The following is a 17,589-nucleotide window of genomic DNA, read 5'->3' on the forward strand; positions in this document are numbered from 1 at the left end:
TCCAACCCGGATTCACTCTGTTTCTGCCGTGGAGCCGGCGGGAGGCTACCCGCTCCCCGCGCGGCGCGCCAGTTAAATATAAACGGTCGCTGTTTGTCTCACCGCGGCCGCAGCGCCGCTTTAAGGGATGTACGACTTGAATGGCGCCGGTAAACAGAGTGGCGCGGAGACGAGGGTGGCGCAGATGGCACGACAAACAGCGCCGGGCCGCCGCGCTCCTGGTGACAGCGCGCAGCTGGCCGCGCCCGAGCAGCGCCCGCTCGCGGACCCTCGCGCGTACGCACAGTGCACACCGCACTGTTTTATGAGCAGAGTGCATCGCCTGGGCCTCAGGCAACATCCACTATCCAGTGCGCTCATGATGTGCAATGTGCATACCCTTCGAATGAACTCAATGCGTATGACGGATGGAAAACGGTTCATTTTAGAACCGTCTGTTTAAAGGGACACTCCCACCTTAACATTAGTTTTGAGTTGAGATAGCCAAATTGGTGGCCATGGCCTGCAAATACCGGTTTGGGCACTCACAACATCGACAAATGCTTTAATTCGGAGATATGGAATTTCAAACTTGCAGTTTTCGGATTCTAAGGGGCTAGTGCATTGGTATGCCCCCTTAGAATTTGTGACGTCAGCGGAGATCTAACGATTTTTAAATCTTTTACTAAAACGTTTGGTAGCACGCTGTGGTATATGCTGCTTTGCGCGCAACAAATGCCGCACTTTCAAATGAAGTCGCTAGGAACAGCGGAGATCCCAAAAAGTAAACAAAAGTAAAAGTCTAATATCTTGAAAACCGGTGAATATTTTTCGATGAAATTTGGTAGATATTCGTTTTCGCTCTTTCTGAACCGAGCGACATCAATTTCGTGCCAATTCATTAACTTTTTTGAAGGTGGGAGGGTCCCTTTAATGGATATTCTAGTCGAAGCACACGGATGTCAACTTTGGCCTATTTCAGTGTTGCAGGTATAATTTTTAAGGTTCAACTCCTCGCAAGTTATTTTGTGCATATGAGGGTGTTTAAATTTCAAACAATTGTACCCAAAGAGTACAAATGGTCCATCTCAGAATCATGCCTAAACATTTTCTCGAGTTTTATGCTACCGCATTTTCGCCTAAACATCGCTGCCTTGGCACATGCGCCATTGAATACATATGACAAGGTGCACTTTGTCACATGTCTTAGCTTGTGTTAAAACATGTCAGGTCATTTTTGCGACCTCTCTATTCCATTGAAGTACTTGGGAGAAAGTGCAACTCCGCATATTCTGTACCTATACTGAAAATAATTTCGGAGCATTAAGATCAATGGTCGGGAATAGCACCTGTGACACCTGTATTTTACCTTATCAAAAGTCACACTTTGGAGCACAGCTTTGCTGCTTAAGTTGATCACAGGTCATGTCAAGGGCGAATTTTACAAGTGTTTAGGTACATCGTTGGCTTTGGACCCCAGTTAGCGAAGATTTGGTTGATTTTTTTTTTTAAGTGGTCCTACCTTTAGTCATTGGGCTCACGAGGAGGGCGGATTTGGTCGAGGATGATCACGCAGAACGAGCTCGTAGGCCCCCAAGACAAGGTTCTGTACATAAGATGTCATGCAATGTTCAAGGTCAAGGTCAGGTGTTTCGTTGTGAAGCTTATTGTGACGTTTGTCATTAACGTCCTCGTATGTAGCCCGAAAATGTGTTCAAACAGGTGAGCTTTAAAACCAAAGCAGATGACAAAAGTCACTCTTGTAGCTGTAGTCACCCTTACGAGGGGCGTTCAAAAAGTTCTCGGCCCAACCATGAAGGAGTTGGAATTTCGGCCTGCAACGCGGTGTGTTCAATGATGTGTTATTGGGATGTCCAGTTACATAGCCATTAACCAATCTGCCCTGTGATTGGTTCAGGCTACTAATTAATCGTAACATAGTTTGCTATTCCCGGTCAGAATGGGTGACGCCCAGAATAAAACAGTTGTTTGGTTCATGTATTGCAGAAAAATGCACCAAACGTTATTCACGAAAAGCTAGTGCCAACACATGTTGAGGCTTGTCTTTCTTACAATAGCGTCAAAAAGTGGGCATCTCTGTTCAATTTTGGTCAACAGATCATTAATGGTCACCCCCGCAGTGACCAGCCATCAACAGCATTGACTCAAGAAAATATGAAAAATAAGCACTTCTTTGTAAAAAAATGACAAATATTCTGGTCTGAAACAACGCAGCAGAAGCGGAGTTGTCTATCAGGTTCCTCAAAGCCATTCTTCGACAGCGTATTCATATGTTTAAGATCTCTGCAAGATGCATCCCCCGTTTGCTGACTCCAGAGGAAAGGCAAACTCGAAAGGAGGCGTAACGCGAAAATTTTGGCCCCTATATCGAAGATCCAAGAGTTCATTGAACTACTTGTTACCGTGGAGGGATTGTGGGTGTCACACATTGACCCTCAGGGCGTGACCGAGTTGCACAAGTGGAAGCACACTGAGTAAAGGCCACCAAATGTGTGCGACGTGTTAAAGTCAGACGGCAAGGTGACAGTGGTTGCATTTTTGGATGATGGCGGGGCTCTGCACGTCAACTTTCTAAAACAGGGGCGCACAATTAATGATGAATGCTACACCTCCCTTCGATAACAGTAGCGAGCAGCAGATATCAAGGAGAGACTAGGGAAGCTGACTAAAAGTGTGCGCCTGATCCAGGACCACGCACCAGCACACATGAGCAGGGTGACGATCAGCGAAGCAGTGAGCTGTGGCTTTGAGTTGTTGTCACAGCCACTTTTTTCTTCGTACCTTGCAACCTCAGGTTGCCACCTCTTCCCCAACATAAGGAAATTGCTTAGCAGTGGCAGCTTCGCTGACAGCAAGGAGACAAAAGCAGCCGTCTTGGACGTGCCAGATGCGTCCAAAACCCACTTGGCTACGGAGACCCAGGGGCCTCTCGCGAAGCGCTGCGCGAAATATTTTTGTCTTAACGCTGGTTATTTGACTAAATGAACATTTTTGGTCTAATAAGTTGACGTCGTATCTCTGCTCCTTCATGGTCGGGCCGAGAACTTTTTGAACGCCCCTCGTATAAGTTCATTTGAAATGAAAGGATGTCTTTGGCTGTATATACGCACTACATTTGTTCGGCTACTATATAGTGACAGTTTCTCGCAAATATCTATATAACATGTTTCATGTTAGCATTTACTAGTTACATCCAATGCTCTTCATATGACTGTTGTTAAAACATATTTTTCATTAATTTTTACTCGGTTAAATGTTTTGTTTCAAATCTGAGGTAACAGTTAATTTTGCATTCTGCCAGTAGCGGCGGAACACCTTCAACTAAGGGGGGGGGGGCACTGCCGACCTTTGGTCTCATTCTTTCCATGCAACGCCCATAGGGCTAATGTTAAAATGCCAAAATCAAAGGGGGGCACGGTGCCCCGGTGCCCTCCCCGTTCCGCCGCCTATGCATTCGGCAAATCAGATTAATGAAAAGAAATTCTTTTTCGTTAATTTGTGGATGAAAATAAGTCCCTCCTCACAATAAGTTTTGGTAAACTTTCAATGAAAATTGAAGTATCGGGATAATTTCAATGTAATTTAGGTACTTATCTGAGTCCGTGTATGCCCTGACCTCATGAGGAGGGCGCGTGTGTTCTGACCTGTGCCGTGGCGGCCGGCGGCGGCTGGCCGTCTGTCCGGACGCACCCCGACCTGACCACTGCCGCCGCCGCGGACGGCACGCCTCCTCTCGCAGATGTCATTAAAGTTGAAGCGGCCGGCGCGTTTTTCCCGGCTGGCCGTATCCGTGGCAGCCATCAGCAAATGGAGCCAATACTGGGTACAGGCCGCCGGCGCAATTGGGACTACTACTGCGTCGCAGCCGTTCCAGCCGCGCCGCGCTGGCGTCTGCCGGCCTTCCAGGAGGCCTACTTTGCTTCTGTCATTTCAAAGCCCACCTCGAACGAATGAAATCAATATTTTTAGCACTGAACGAAGTTCTTGTTAATGCACATCAGTCATCAGATTGGCTTCTTACTTCACTGATAATCCCTCACCGGAACAGATGAAGAAGGGAACGATATTCTGAGGCTTCGAGAAGAATATCCGAAAACTGCCGGCCGCGAATACCACTGCTTTGTGTTTAGTGAGGTTATTGTTATACATCATATTACATAATTCCCTCAGTGTCTCATTTCGCTACTTTATCAAATATCTGACCGTTCAATCAAATATCCGACAGTAGTTGAAGTAGAACTCTGATATTGGGCGTAGTACTTGGAAGTAAAGAATGCATTTACTGTGATTTTGTTTGGCAGTTGATTTTGGGCCGCCAGCTTTTGCTAACTGCGTAATGCGTTGTAAACTTTTTCATGTGGTATTAAGTGCAACAAATGTTATCATCGGCAAGAAACTACAATTCGGCTTGACGTCGCATTGCGCTATTGTATGCACAATTGAACAGAATATTATGTAATGAGTGCTACTTTAACCCTCGCCCGTATTGGTGTTTTTCCAGCCGCTAACGTATAAGGGGGGGGGGGGCCTTGCCATTTCGCCCCTGATCGAGCTAGAGCTTCGCGGAAAAACGAGCGTGTTGACGAGAGGAAGCCGATGATATCCAAGTTTAAGGTCGTAGGTCATTGGTTGACCTTGCAGGTCAGGTCAATGACCCAAAAGTCGGGAAAATCGGGACCTGTTAGAACGTCGTACAGCGTGGCTGCCATGGGGTTTTTCGGGGTGCTGATCACGAATATCATGTTAATTTTGATCACAGATGATGTCTTCATGCATTTAGTCCAGGTCAGGTCAGGTCAGGTCAGGTCAACCAGTACGGGTCCTGCCGGGTATTCCTAGTAGGTGTCAACCGCCTCCGACAGCTTCGTAACATCAATATGTTACGAAGGGACCAAAACTGCTTCGTAAATGTTCATATGGTTGCTAAATTCGAATTCAGCTCCAAAAACTGGCCTAGAAACATGTAAAACTCGAAAAAGTGAACCGAGGTCATCAAAGGTCAATGACCTGACCGGCTTCAGGTGACTTTGACACCCACCCTAATGCATGGGGGCAACATCATATCACATGTTTGGACGCTTGAAGCCACGAAAAGACTGTAAACGCGCGGGCCGCGGCTAATGCGAGCCGACATACGCCGAATCGCGATTCCGACCGAATCGCGATGGTCTCGAAAAGTAGGTCATAGGTCAAAGGTCATTTGGGTGAGGGTCATGAAATTTTCAGGGTAGGTGTATAATTGATTAACGCGAGGGTACTGAAAGTTTCGTCGCGATCGGCCGCTTTTTACGCGAGTTATTCGCGAAAAACCATGGGGGGGTCCGTTCAACCCCCCCCCCCCTATACGGGCGAGGGTTAATCTTCTATTCCAACGTGAACCGAATGTGCAATTGCACACTCTGGAACTGGAAATAGGCAACTGAAATGGACCTGTTGAACACTTTCGAGTTTCAATGGTGGCGGAAGACGCGCCTCGCTGGTGCCCAGTGGTGACAGCATGTGCTCTTCAACCAAGTGAGCTCATTATTACGGCTACGTATACCAGTAATTGTGTCGGTATCGGATACTGGATACTGGAATAGTGTAACGGACTGATTAGGAGGCGTATCTCCTGTATTGTCGGCTGGAAAATTACACTATTTTTTTCACTCCGCTCCCGGTGGGGCATTTTTTGCCCGTGTCGTTTACTGGGTAATCATAATGCTTCACCACCTCCTTCCTTCTTCCTATTTTGATAGAGTGCATATTGCCGTGGTGATTTGCTGTTTGACTGGTCGAACGTAACAGATATACCTACATACGGGTACAAGCCCTCTATCAAGGTTTCTGGAAATCTTGCTAAAATGCTATTGGTGGTTTTGATAACGTTCTTTGCTGGTTGCGGCAAAGACACACATCTCAAATTTTTTACTGGGCTGTGTTTTTGTTTTCGAAAACAGATGAGAAATTTACTTTTTCTATTACCAATAATATTCGTTTGATATACTGTACCTAGTCGTACCGATGGTTTAGGTACTGATGATTTGTGTCTATCTTTCGGTACATCGGGTATTTTGATTATCAAATCTTTATCAACATTTGTCAAATCATTATTTTTTACAGATTGTTTTGCAATGTTTATCAAAGAGCATTTCAACTGGCACGAAGAGTGGCTGGAATTACTTTATTATGCAATACATATGCATATAGTCAATTAGCTCGTACTATTTGTTCATCGTTTCAATCTTTAAACGGAGCTACAGGGACGTTTAAGTTTATATTTATTTAAGTGTTTTAATCGAACATAATGTCTGATAATTTGAAAAAAACAGTCATAAGCAATTAGTGCAACCCTAACTGATAGCTACTTAGAGGCTCAATGAACCTAATTTAACCAATTCTGCACCAAATATGCACCAAATGTGTACCTGGTAATTGTCATGAAAACGACTGTTAACAATTTGTTTTTATTGCATAAGCATAATTCATCTAAACATTCACTTTGATTGATAACTCAAACAGAGTGTACAATGTACAATGCATACATCCTTGTTTTCATGTCAAGAAGAGTTAAGTATCCCCGGTTACACATTTATGAGCAGCCGTGAAGCCCCGTTTGGGGGCGGCCCCTGTGACAAACTCACCCCTGTCGATCAGCAGCTCGGGTCGGCGGCGCCGCCTGCCGTCATGGCGCACTCGCTCCCTCAGTCGAACAAAATCGGCCCGGCCGGCGGCAAAAAACGCTGCCGTCCAGTGTGGAGCGCCGCCGCCGCCGCCGCCGCCGCCTGAAGCCCCGCCCCCGTCGTCCGGTCGGCGGCCCGACACTCGCGGGCGCGCGCGGCCGCCGCTCGCCCCACCCTCGGAGCCGGCCGGCGGCCTCCCAACCGGCCTATTGATTGGTCCGGCCGCGCCGGCCGCTGCAAACACGGATAAAAATTCAATTTTACAGCGGCGCCGACGGTGAATTATTGAGCAGTGCGCATGCGCCGGCGCCGGCCCGACCCGACGGCTATTGGAAATGTCGATTTCTCGGGCGGCCCGACGGCGCGGGACGGCCGACGCCCGGCCGACGAACCCTTTACAAAAACAACGCCGCTATTGAGCGCCCGGAGCGGCGCCGCGGCCCGGCCCGAGGCGCAGCCCGAGAGTGAACCGGCCGAGCGGCGCGTGACGCAGTTGACAGCTCCGAGACATGGCGGCCAGTGGCGCTGCAGGCCGCCGCTGGACGACGGCGCAGCTTCGCAGTCCGTGCACCGGATTTCTCTGAACGCCGGCTGCGCAACTGCCGCGCCAACTAAAGCATACCTACATCAAGCTGGTTCAAACAATAGGTTTACGAAATCTGCAATCAATCCTGTTTTTTAACTTAAACTTAAGAAACTTATCTTATGAACGCAGATTTAATGTCAAAATTAAGTTGTTGAAATAGATTTAAGATTGTAATATTTTTTTCTATTTGTTGGTGCAAGTAGGACGTATGGGTGGGCTGGGTCAACTGATGTCAACGGTGGGTGACCAAATGAGAAATGACGTCTTTGTTAATTACTTGCCACAGAGTGTAGATACTAGATAAAGCTTTAAAATGGTGTTATTTTTCGACTTGATTAGCCGCCGAGTCATATGTTTGCAATATGTACCTTGCCATTGAACATAAGCACGTAATAATTGAATTTAAAGTAATATCATTTAACACGGTAACAAAGTAGTCCATCCGATGTTCATTGACGTGTTTAACCTGCTGGAGCTTTGATTTTGTCATCGGTTATCAGAACAATGGCTATGATCCCAAAGCAATGGGCGGATTCTAGCGAAATTTTGAAGTTAGACCCGAAATCCGCATGCCTGATGGGACGTGTTTCCCAAGGTTTGTATTCACTAGTGGATGCTTATCACACAGGCAGACTTTGACACTTCGGTGGGGACATCAGTGCTTTTAGGTATATGTGTCTGCTGATATACGAACGCGACCCAAAGGGCCCGAGTACGTCAGCAATGCTCTTACAATCCTTCCACGTTAATGGCATACCCTGCTGGCTTTTTACTATAATGATATCACAATTCTTAACCGTAGGTAAAGGCTCACTCTTTTCCTATGATCGCCGTTTGGGTTCTATTTAATATGTTCCCCAGAAATAAACGGTGCCTTACGGAGCACGTGCAAGTAAACTGAAGCGGCTTGACGTTTCTTCATTTCTATTTTGCTAAAAGATTGGCATTCATGGATCATATTAAACATAATTAATTCAAATGACTTTCATTTGTTGAAAAGGGATAGAATTGTGAGCTGAAATGTAAGGCAGTCACGGCGTTCAGTTTGCTTTGAACAGCAATGAATGGCTGCATTTTATATTTTGTGCCCGGAGCTTTATTTAATCAGTGAAGTGGACCACACATAATTGATTTAACTCCTCGTTAAATACCCTTGCCAGGTTTTTCCGAATCCGCGGAAAAAAGACAATAGAACAAAGGCTTTGGCACGTGTCTGAGAACACTGTGCACGCGCCAATAAATTAGGATTTATTGTGTAGAGAAAGGCATTAAATTGTCGCCTGATGTGTTCTATGGTAGTTATTATTTGAATTCAGTCGGCTTTGTGTTGGCGTTTTTCATCGATGGCAGGCGAAAGAACAGCGACGTCTGCGCCGACTCATGTGTCGCTAAAACGCCTCATGCATTTTAATATATTCACCGTTCACAATGGCCCACAGTGTCCCGGGAGAGAGGGCATATGACGTGCTGCCAGGAGCGGCGACGTCAACTCAAAATACGATAACCTGCCCAATGTCAAAGGAAGCTGCGACGTCATTCGTCAATGGGGCGATGGGTGCTTTTTTGATATTGTCATTCACGCCTTCTCCGTGTAAACAGTTGTTAAACACTTCGTGGAGCATTTGCTACTGTGTAATGTATATTAATTAAGTGTGATCGTAACTTAATGTAGCAGGACAGCAGGTGCTTTTTTAGCTTTGTTTTACAATCTGTACAAATATAGCAAAACTAACACAACATCACGTGTTTATTTGCTGCCACAACGGACTCTGGAAACAAATGACTGGTAAATGAAGACAAACAATACAAAAATGGTTCCAAAATTAGAACAGGGTCAGGGACATGCTGCTGAACGCTGAAATATAGCATTTGTCGTAGATTCTCCGCACACCGAAAGGGTGCGCATCTCTCTCGTCTGGTCCATAGGCCTGTCTTTTCGGTGGAGTCGGGACTTTCCGGGCCTCAGGCTCTCCGGCTGTTCAGCTGTCGCTCTATGGTCAGCTCCTGTCGGGTGAAATGTCACAGTGAACTGCAGAGAAGTCCCCGAACGGCGCACTCACATTGGCAGCGGCACATCCGTGAATGGGAGAGGGACCATAGCCCAGTCACAGTTTGCATTGGGTATATTAAGGATATGATTGTCGCAGATCTGACAGTTTGTGTTGAGGAGCGGGCCGGGGCGGGGAGACGGCGCACCTTGATCAGGCTGGCCACGGACGGCGTGTGTTTGGTCTCGGCGCGGATCTGCGAGACCCGCACGCTCAGCTGTCCGAGCTCCTGGACGCTCCATCCGCGGGTCAGCTCCACCAGCTGGTCGATGCTGCGCTCGGAGAGGTGGCGGCCTGCAGGGCACCGGGCGGCGACCGGTCAGGGCAGCGCTGGTTCTCACTTCTCCCGGCCGGGTCCCCATCCCCGCTCTGTTGGGGCTGGGTTCTTTCCACTCGGAATACGCTCTGCTACGATGCATCAGTGACCCAAGACGACGAACGGGATCGATGATTGTGAATATGAAATGAAATAGCTTGAAATAGCTTTTAATGGACTGCACTTCAGCTACCCGAGACCTTTCGCAGTGAAACCAATGTATGTAATATTATTTGGAGGATGCTACTTGACTGTACGATTTGTCCGATGAGTTCCGAACTGTCCAGTGTTTACTGCCACCTAGTGCCCGATTGGGAAACTGAAAACGATCGTCTCTGCCGTAAGTATGTCCATTCGTCTTACTCCTTCCTATAGAGTCCCGTCCCTCTACAGTTACGATGTGACGAGACTGACACAGACACTGCTCGTAGTGATCCGGTGTGTGTGACTATTGCTTATTTCGTTACTTGTCCGATCGGCGCATGCTTCTGAAATTATCATCCGGTCAATAATGATCAAACACGTCAAAAGTGACGTTCATTATTTCACGACAGACCTTTAACCTTCCAGGCGGTGGGGGGCATTTTTTTGCCCCCCTTTAGTTTTTTCAATATATCTCGAGAACCGCTGCGCCGATCGTCACCAAACTTTCAGTACCCTCCCGGGAGCAGCTAGCGCACATGGTGACTAAAATTTTTTCCAAAGGCTATGATAGGTTGGCCGCTAATGACGTCAGGGTGACGTCATTTTTGCCATTTTCGACCCAAAAAAAGGTTTCGCGGGAAGAGCTGTCAGGCCTACAGCTTTAGAGATATAGAAAAACGTTTTTTTGACATGAAAGGTGTGGAATCAAAAGGGCTACGAAACTGCTATTTCGGTTTTTCGAATTTTTTGGATTTTGACCCCAAAAAATCAAAAAATAGATTTTTTGAATATAATAGCCAAAAAATCCAAAAAGTTTTTGAATTTCGAAAAACCGGAATTTATGTGATAGTCCCTACCGCCTTCTATCTACAATCTACATACCAAATTTGAGATCGATACCTCTTTTTTGGCCAAGTTATAGCGAAAAAACTGTTCAAAATTAATGACGTTAAATTTGCAAACTCAATTTTTAGCAATTCTAGACCTCGTAACGCAAAACAAAGACCACCATTAGACTCCCCGTGACGAGCTGCATCGAATCGATACCCATTTTATGCAAAAATATCAACTTTAAAATTTGACCTTTTTTGACCTGACCTTGACCTGACCTCCACCAGAAAGTGACCTAAACCGTACCTAATGGTCTTATAACCAACACCATTGAGTTGGAAATGAAAAACTGGCCATAAAACATGCATCGCATAACCTTAGTAAAGTTGGGCTCATGTGGTGACCCTTGGTGACCTTTGGTGACCTGACCTTTGACCTGACCTGGTATGACCAGTGACCTCTAATAGCAACATATGTACTAGACAACTGACGCCTTATCGCTGATTTTCGACAAAATGCGTTTTACTCGGTGTTATAGCGCTTTCCCTAGAAGCCCCGTGAACGGTGAAACATTTTATCTTTGACCTGACCTGTGACGTCATCGGTGACACCGAGGTCAATGAAATTTGGTTTCCTTCGACAAATTTGACAGGGCTATCGAACGCCGTTTGAATTTTTCGGATCCGTCCAGTAGTTTCGGAGATACGGGGGGGGGCAAAAAATGCCCCCCCCCCCCCACCGCGTGGAAGGTGGCTGGTAGACCCACCGCCTGCCGGGTTAATAAGCCGTCCCGGTCAGGGGTGAGGGGTCTCACCGTGGCTGAGCAGGGTGGTGAAGAAGGCTGTGCGCTGCGGCTGGCCGGGCCGCACCACCTTGTGCAGGTGGGCGGTGGCCAGCGCGGCGCGCTGCTGCTCCACCAGCGCCGGGTACGGCTGCACGCTGGTCAGCACCACCAGCAGCGGCGCCCAGCGCGGCAGCATGCCCAGCAGCCGCTCCAGGCCGGTGCCGACGCGCAGCTGGAGGGCCTCCTCCAGCTCCTCCAGGCGCGGCATGTACAGCACCGTCGGCGACCGGTGCCGGCCCACGTCGTGGATACGCTCCGACAGTAGCTGCCCGAAAACGGCAAACACGGCATGATACGGAACGCCTACTGATGACAAACCGGCGATTTAAGTAGAGAGATACAATGATGCATTTGTACCTAAATATATCCAAAGCAAGATTGTCGGGATTGGTTATAATGTAGGTATGCCTTATGCCATCAATTACGGCTTTGTATACCACGAGCCTGAAACCAGACACACGATCATTAGTGTTGCCTCAGAGATATGGCACAGAGTTGTTCTCGATTGCTTGATAATCCACCGACCTGCATGACATCGACGCAGGTGAGCGACATGACGTAGGCGTCGTCCATGGTCCAGATGTTGCAGTCGGCGAACGCGGACAACACCGACTTGCTGACGTACTCGGGGTCCTCTGGGTAGCGCTCGTCGGGACACATCAGCACGCGCATCTGCGAGCAGATCTCCCTGCCGAACGAGCAGCGGCCAGTCGTCAGCTGCAGGCGTCCGCTCGGCCGTCGGTGATGAGGCGGTAAATGCGTACCAGACGAACTACTGGCCGTATTTCCTTTATTTTCAATGATTTATTGAACACGTGAAGCCAGTTGGAATTCCGAATATCAGACTTCTCGCATGTCTGATCGATCACGGGTTTTATGTAATGGTCGCGATCGATGTGGTTAGTGAGCCAGCCGGGCCCGAGGGATTGATAAACCGAGAATGTTGTCTGGGGTAAACACGCCGCCCAAACCGTACGGCGCGGCGCACGCGTCTGTTTCAATCCCTGTCACTAGATGGCAGGGCTAAACCACCCCTGAATGGTAGGCTGTGCCGCATGGCTCGGATGCAGTCGGCGCTCCCCGCACGGCGCGGGCGGGAGTGCCAACTCCGATAAGCTATGCGAGGTCGTTCCGATACTAGAGAAGCCTTGCAAAAATGTGTTTTTAAGAAGCTCGTCGACTAAGCAAATTGCTCCTAGCGTAGGCACAGAAACAGTTGACCCCAACGCGAAGGACACTACCGTCCGCCCGGGGGCAGCGGGCTGACGGCGGCGCCGACTGACCCTCGTTTGACTTTGTTGGGCAGCAGCCACGGGCAGCGCCGGCTGATGACGTCCACCAGGTGCTGCCGGTCGTGGTCGATCAGCGGGTGGAGGATCTCCGGCACCACCTCCCTCCACTCCTGCATGCCGCGGCCGCCTGACGGACGGAAACTGGCCAGAGCCGTCTCGTAGTGCCGCTTCATCACCTGACACAGACACACGGCAGTGAGGATATGAGGAATATTGCCCGCATTTCAGCCAGCTAGCTTTGTTAGCGATCTATTTTTGAACTTCAAGAAGACACGATTGTAAAATAAGACGTAGCTGAGCGGCCGATGCGCCGCCGTACCTTGACGGTGGGGTCGATGTCCACCTTGACGGCGGTATTGTAGATGGACGGGTAGGCCTCCTTGACGGCCGCCAGGAACGCCTCTCTGATGAGCAGCGCGATGTCGGCGCCGCAGAAGCCTGAGGTGCGCTCCGACAGCCAGGTCAGCAGCTCGGAGCAGCCGTCGGGCGCGCTGATCCGCAGAATCTCGCGCCTCGCCTGGCGTCATATCCCGCCGGGGGGGGGGGGGGGGCTCACTGTATCGTCTCGTCATACCCAGCCGAGGGAGCTCAGTTTGTCAGCCAGCAGCGTAACTTGTGAACAGCAGATGATCAAACAGCTGCCCAGCACAGATAATGCAACACACAATATCGCTTTGTACCATGTCTCTGGCACTGTCTCTGTCTCACCAGTACCTATTGCCCAAGAATGTGGTGCCGGCCGAAGTTGTTCACACAGCTACGAAACAAAGAAAATTGTATAAGCGGCGATCGGTAAGTGAGATGAGAGATCACTGCAGGTCACGACCAATATAGGCGCTCACACTCACCTCCAGGTTGGGCGGAGGGAAGAAGATTTCTCGATCGAATCTGCCGGGTCGCCGCAGGGCGCTGTCCAGGGCGTCGGGGCGGTTCGTGGCCCCGATCACCACCACCTGCGGACGTGGCACACAAGTGGTAACAGACGCCTCGCCATTCACTGCTGGATACTCAGTCTGACTTGGCATTGATCAACGTATCTAAGAACAAGCCAACTTATTGTAAACAAACTTATCAGTGTTAATGCACAAATATTTCTTACATTAAAACAGCAACGATACTTGTCCCAATAGTTTGCTTTATGTTCAAGCGAGACACGCCTGTACCCTGTGAGTAGGCAGTAGTAAGGTGCCTCTGAGGTTCAGGCCGTGCCGCGGGTGAATTGTGTGGACGTGCTGACTGACCTGCTGCCGGTCCTCCAGGCCGTCCAGCAGCGTCAGCAGAGCTCCCACGATGGTCGTGTACACGTGGTCCTGCTGTGAGTTGCGCGCGGGTGCCAGCGCGTCCAGCTCGTCAAAGAAAATCACCGACGGCTGGTTGGTTTTCGCCTGTAACAGGACAAAACGCTTACAATGGTGAGTACGATATGTTTAGTTGAAAAACTGCACGCTTAGTTTTGTTTGGGGAATAAACTCTCATTTCTCTCTCTCTCTCTCTCTCTCTCTCTCTCTCTCTCTCTCTCTCTCTCTCTCTCTCTCTCTCTCTCTCTCTCTCTCTCTCTCTCTCTCTCTCTCTCTCTCTCTCTCTCTCTCTCTCTCTCTCCTCTCCTCTCCTCTCCTCTCCTCTCCTCTCCGTCCGATTAGATTAGGGCCTCTCTCCTCCCTCTCTCCCTCTCTCTCTCTCTCTCTCTCTCTCTCTCTCTCTCTCTCTCTCTCTCTCTCTCTCTCTCTCTCTCTCAAACTCAAGTATGATCAGTTTTGTATGACCTTACCGCTTCGAAAAGATCCCGCAGGTTTGATTCACTTTCTCCAAACCATTTGGACAGAATATCGGACCCGCTACGAGAGTAGAAGGTAACTTTCTGTGTGCCCTTGCTCAGTTCATGCACAAGGGCACGGGCAACCAGAGTCTTCCCGGTTCCTGCGAAAGTATGAGATATTATTGTCATACACAAAAGCGGCGATTACAATAATTATTATCACGTCAATGGTTAATCGTATTAGGATTTTTAAGCAGCGTTGTGATCGGTGTTCAGTGTTCTCTGTTCAGTATGGCATTTGAAAGTTAATGGTTTACGACGTTTACCATTTTGTGCCTATTTTGTCCCTAAATTGTGATATTGCGTGACTCGAAGAATGATGTACATTTATACCTGGTGGTCCATAAAAGAGAACTCCTCTGGGACAGCCAAACTTTTTGAAGACTTCTGGATATCGAAAGGGAAATACGATCATTTCCTTCAGCTTCTCAATCTGTTCATGTAGCCCTCCGACGTCTGAGAAGTCAACTCCAGTGCTGTAAACGGAGGCTGGTGTTACTGCTTACACTATGTTGTATATCGAGCTGGCTAAAGGTATCGACATGCAATGATGTGTCATCGTTTGACGCGCGGGTATAAATATGGCTAAATGGTAAGTGTTCACTTTTTATTCATTTTGCATGGAGTTCATTAATCAATTTCTCGTCATAACGAAAGATCATCACAAGGAAATGAGGAAAGTGTATGGGGATCGACATTGTTAGCCAAATAAATTGTCTACAAAAATATAAAACCAACACTACATAGATGATATGAGCTGGTTACGAATAAGTGCTCGGAATGCACACCAATTTATTGCAAATATGGGCCCTAAACAACATCCGCCAGGCTTTACTGGCAATGTTTGACTCACTCTGTGGTCACCGGTTGGACGGGTTTCGGTTTGTCGGCCTCATCATCTCGGGTGTGCAGCTGACTGGGACCTGCCGCAGTGGTTTTGGGTGGTCGGGCGGCCGACCGACTGCGGCTACGCTTCCTGTTGCTCCATCCGTGCGACTTTCTGCGACGGCGCGCCTTTTTGACGCCTGAGTCGGCGGAGGGGTTTCGGGCGCTGAGGGCGGAGTAGCCGGACGGATGGGGACTGCACGAGGCGATGCGCGCACTGCTGCGGCGCCGAGGTCGGCCGCGGCTCGGGCCGGCCACTGCCGCCGCATCCGTCAGCGACTTCGTCGGCCGCAAGGATGACTTTGAGCGAGATGTTTTGATAAGTCTTGATTTGCTTTTATGTTTTCGTTTTGCATCCTTTTTTAACTCCTGCTTATTTTTCTTTGATTTTTTCTTCAAAGTTTTATTGAGCGACTTCGATTCATACTTGACCACTGGGCGCCTGTAATGCGTAGCTCGTTATTTTTCGTTTATGTTGTGCAGCTCGGTTCTTATATCTAGCTTTTTTGTAAACTCTAAAACAATACCTAGCTGTCATGGTTTCGGCTCTGTTTTATCAAGGTTAAAAGGTAAATAGTGCCTGTCATGCTTAGGTAGGCAAGTCTGTTCGCAATACCTATAGAGTATAGGTAAACAAGGCCTGTTATCGTAACCCGCTTCGGATGATTAACTGATAATCTTATTAAATTAAATACTTCAACCGTAATTATTTGTATAGATCACCAAAATGTGAACTCGATCTGGGTTTCATATTACACAAACATACCTTTGTCTTTGGGAGCTCCCTGTAGCTAGAATGTTGTCTTTGTCGATCCTGTCGGCTGTTGTTTTAGAAGGATTTGGAGTCATCTCTAATTTACTGAAATATTTGGAACTAAGGCTGCTATTTCATGGATGAAACATTAATTTAAGAAAAATGAGGCAACAGAACAGTAAATTCGCCAAACATTTCAGCAAAAGGTTAAATAGCCGTTTTTCCCCGTTTTCCTACGAACGGATGACTTACCATGCGCTTTATTCGCTGGGGTCGCTTCCAGCGGAGATTGATAATGGATGGTGTTTTGCCCCATGATTACTGTAAATAAAATGTGAAAGAAGTTGATCAATAACATGGTACAGGTGTATTACTGTAGCTATTGAAAAATCGTTGTATTCTGTGTTTCGGTCTTTTCAATTGCTAAAATAATAGATTTGTGCCATGTCAATGATAAATGACTTTCCCGAGACTGGTTATATAGGCTCATGCCATATCGCAGTTTTACTTTTCTGAGTTGTATTTGCAATAGTTAAAATTTACATATTCGCTTCAATTTGCATAGGTGCAGTGCACAGTATTTATTCGTTCGGAAAGTTGTATTTATGAAGTTTTTTCTTGGCTGCTTCAGTACTTGTCAAACTTGACACACATACAGGTATGTACTTAGGTGTATCTATAATGCATCTCATACATGCCTAAGCTTGAAATAAGGGAAGTGCTTGGATGTGTTGTCTCTTGACTCATTCTGCGAAGTTGCCTTTGCCGGAGGCCTGCATCGTGAGGCTGTAGGAGTAGAATAGCTGCCGCGGAGGAGATTGGTCGTCGGGCGGACTGGAGCCCAGCTTTATCGATATCGGTCTGCGGGGGCGGTGGGAGGTGCGTGAGGCATTGCCACTTCAGGCTCAACAGCTGCCACCATGCAACTAGATATAGGTGAGCCAGAGCGGACGACCGGGTGATTTTGTTTGGGCTGAATCGATACCACATTACGATTCTGAAATTGCCAATGTAGTGATTATAACCATTATTGACATTAGGCGTTGCTTTCATGTCATTAACCTGACCTGATTGTGCTGAAAATGTATCACTGTTGTCAATAGATGTGCATGCTGATGCCGATAGAATGCGGTCATGGTCTTTCGCTGGTGGATCAAATAATTTGTTGATACCGTAGTTTCGTGCAAATTTGGCCCACTTTTTTGGTTAAGCCTCAATGATTCAATCATCGGTTTATGTACAATTGTAAGCAACAGGGCATAGATCGAGGCGACCCTTGACTGTTCGAAAATGACAAATTGGTGTGTGCTGCAACACTGCATGCATAACCTATTTTTGAAAATACAAGTGGCCAATTATGTTGTATCTAAAAACGCATTGCCATGTACTTGCCACTCGGTACTCAGTGCTG

The 17,589-nt window shown here is 47.9% G+C and overlaps 1 protein-coding gene across 1 annotated transcript; it reads right to left on the reverse strand.

The window, feature by feature from the left end:
* Positions 1-8,977: 8,977 nt before the first annotated feature.
* Positions 8,978-16,499, reverse strand: LOC122368698 (ATPase family AAA domain-containing protein 2-like). The gene is made up of 12 exons (XM_043342894.1): positions 16,191-16,499; positions 15,393-15,866; positions 14,873-15,015; positions 14,492-14,640; positions 13,965-14,108; positions 13,572-13,676; positions 13,043-13,240; positions 12,715-12,899; positions 11,957-12,119; positions 11,402-11,696; positions 9,445-9,590; positions 8,978-9,252 (listed from the first exon to the last, which is right to left on the reverse strand). Exons 1-12 carry the CDS (start codon positions 16,271-16,273, stop codon positions 9,211-9,213), a joined length of 2,127 nt encoding a protein of 708 aa, XP_043198829.1. The 5' UTR covers positions 16,274-16,499; the 3' UTR covers positions 8,978-9,210.
* Positions 16,500-17,589: the final 1,090 nt, after the last annotated feature.

Source organism: Amphibalanus amphitrite, unplaced genomic scaffold (assembly GCF_019059575.1).
Source record: "Amphibalanus amphitrite isolate SeventyFive unplaced genomic scaffold, NRLGWU_Aamphi_draft 000969F_arrow, whole genome shotgun sequence".
Classification (NCBI taxonomy): Eukaryota; Metazoa; Arthropoda; class Thecostraca; order Balanomorpha; family Balanidae; genus Amphibalanus; species Amphibalanus amphitrite.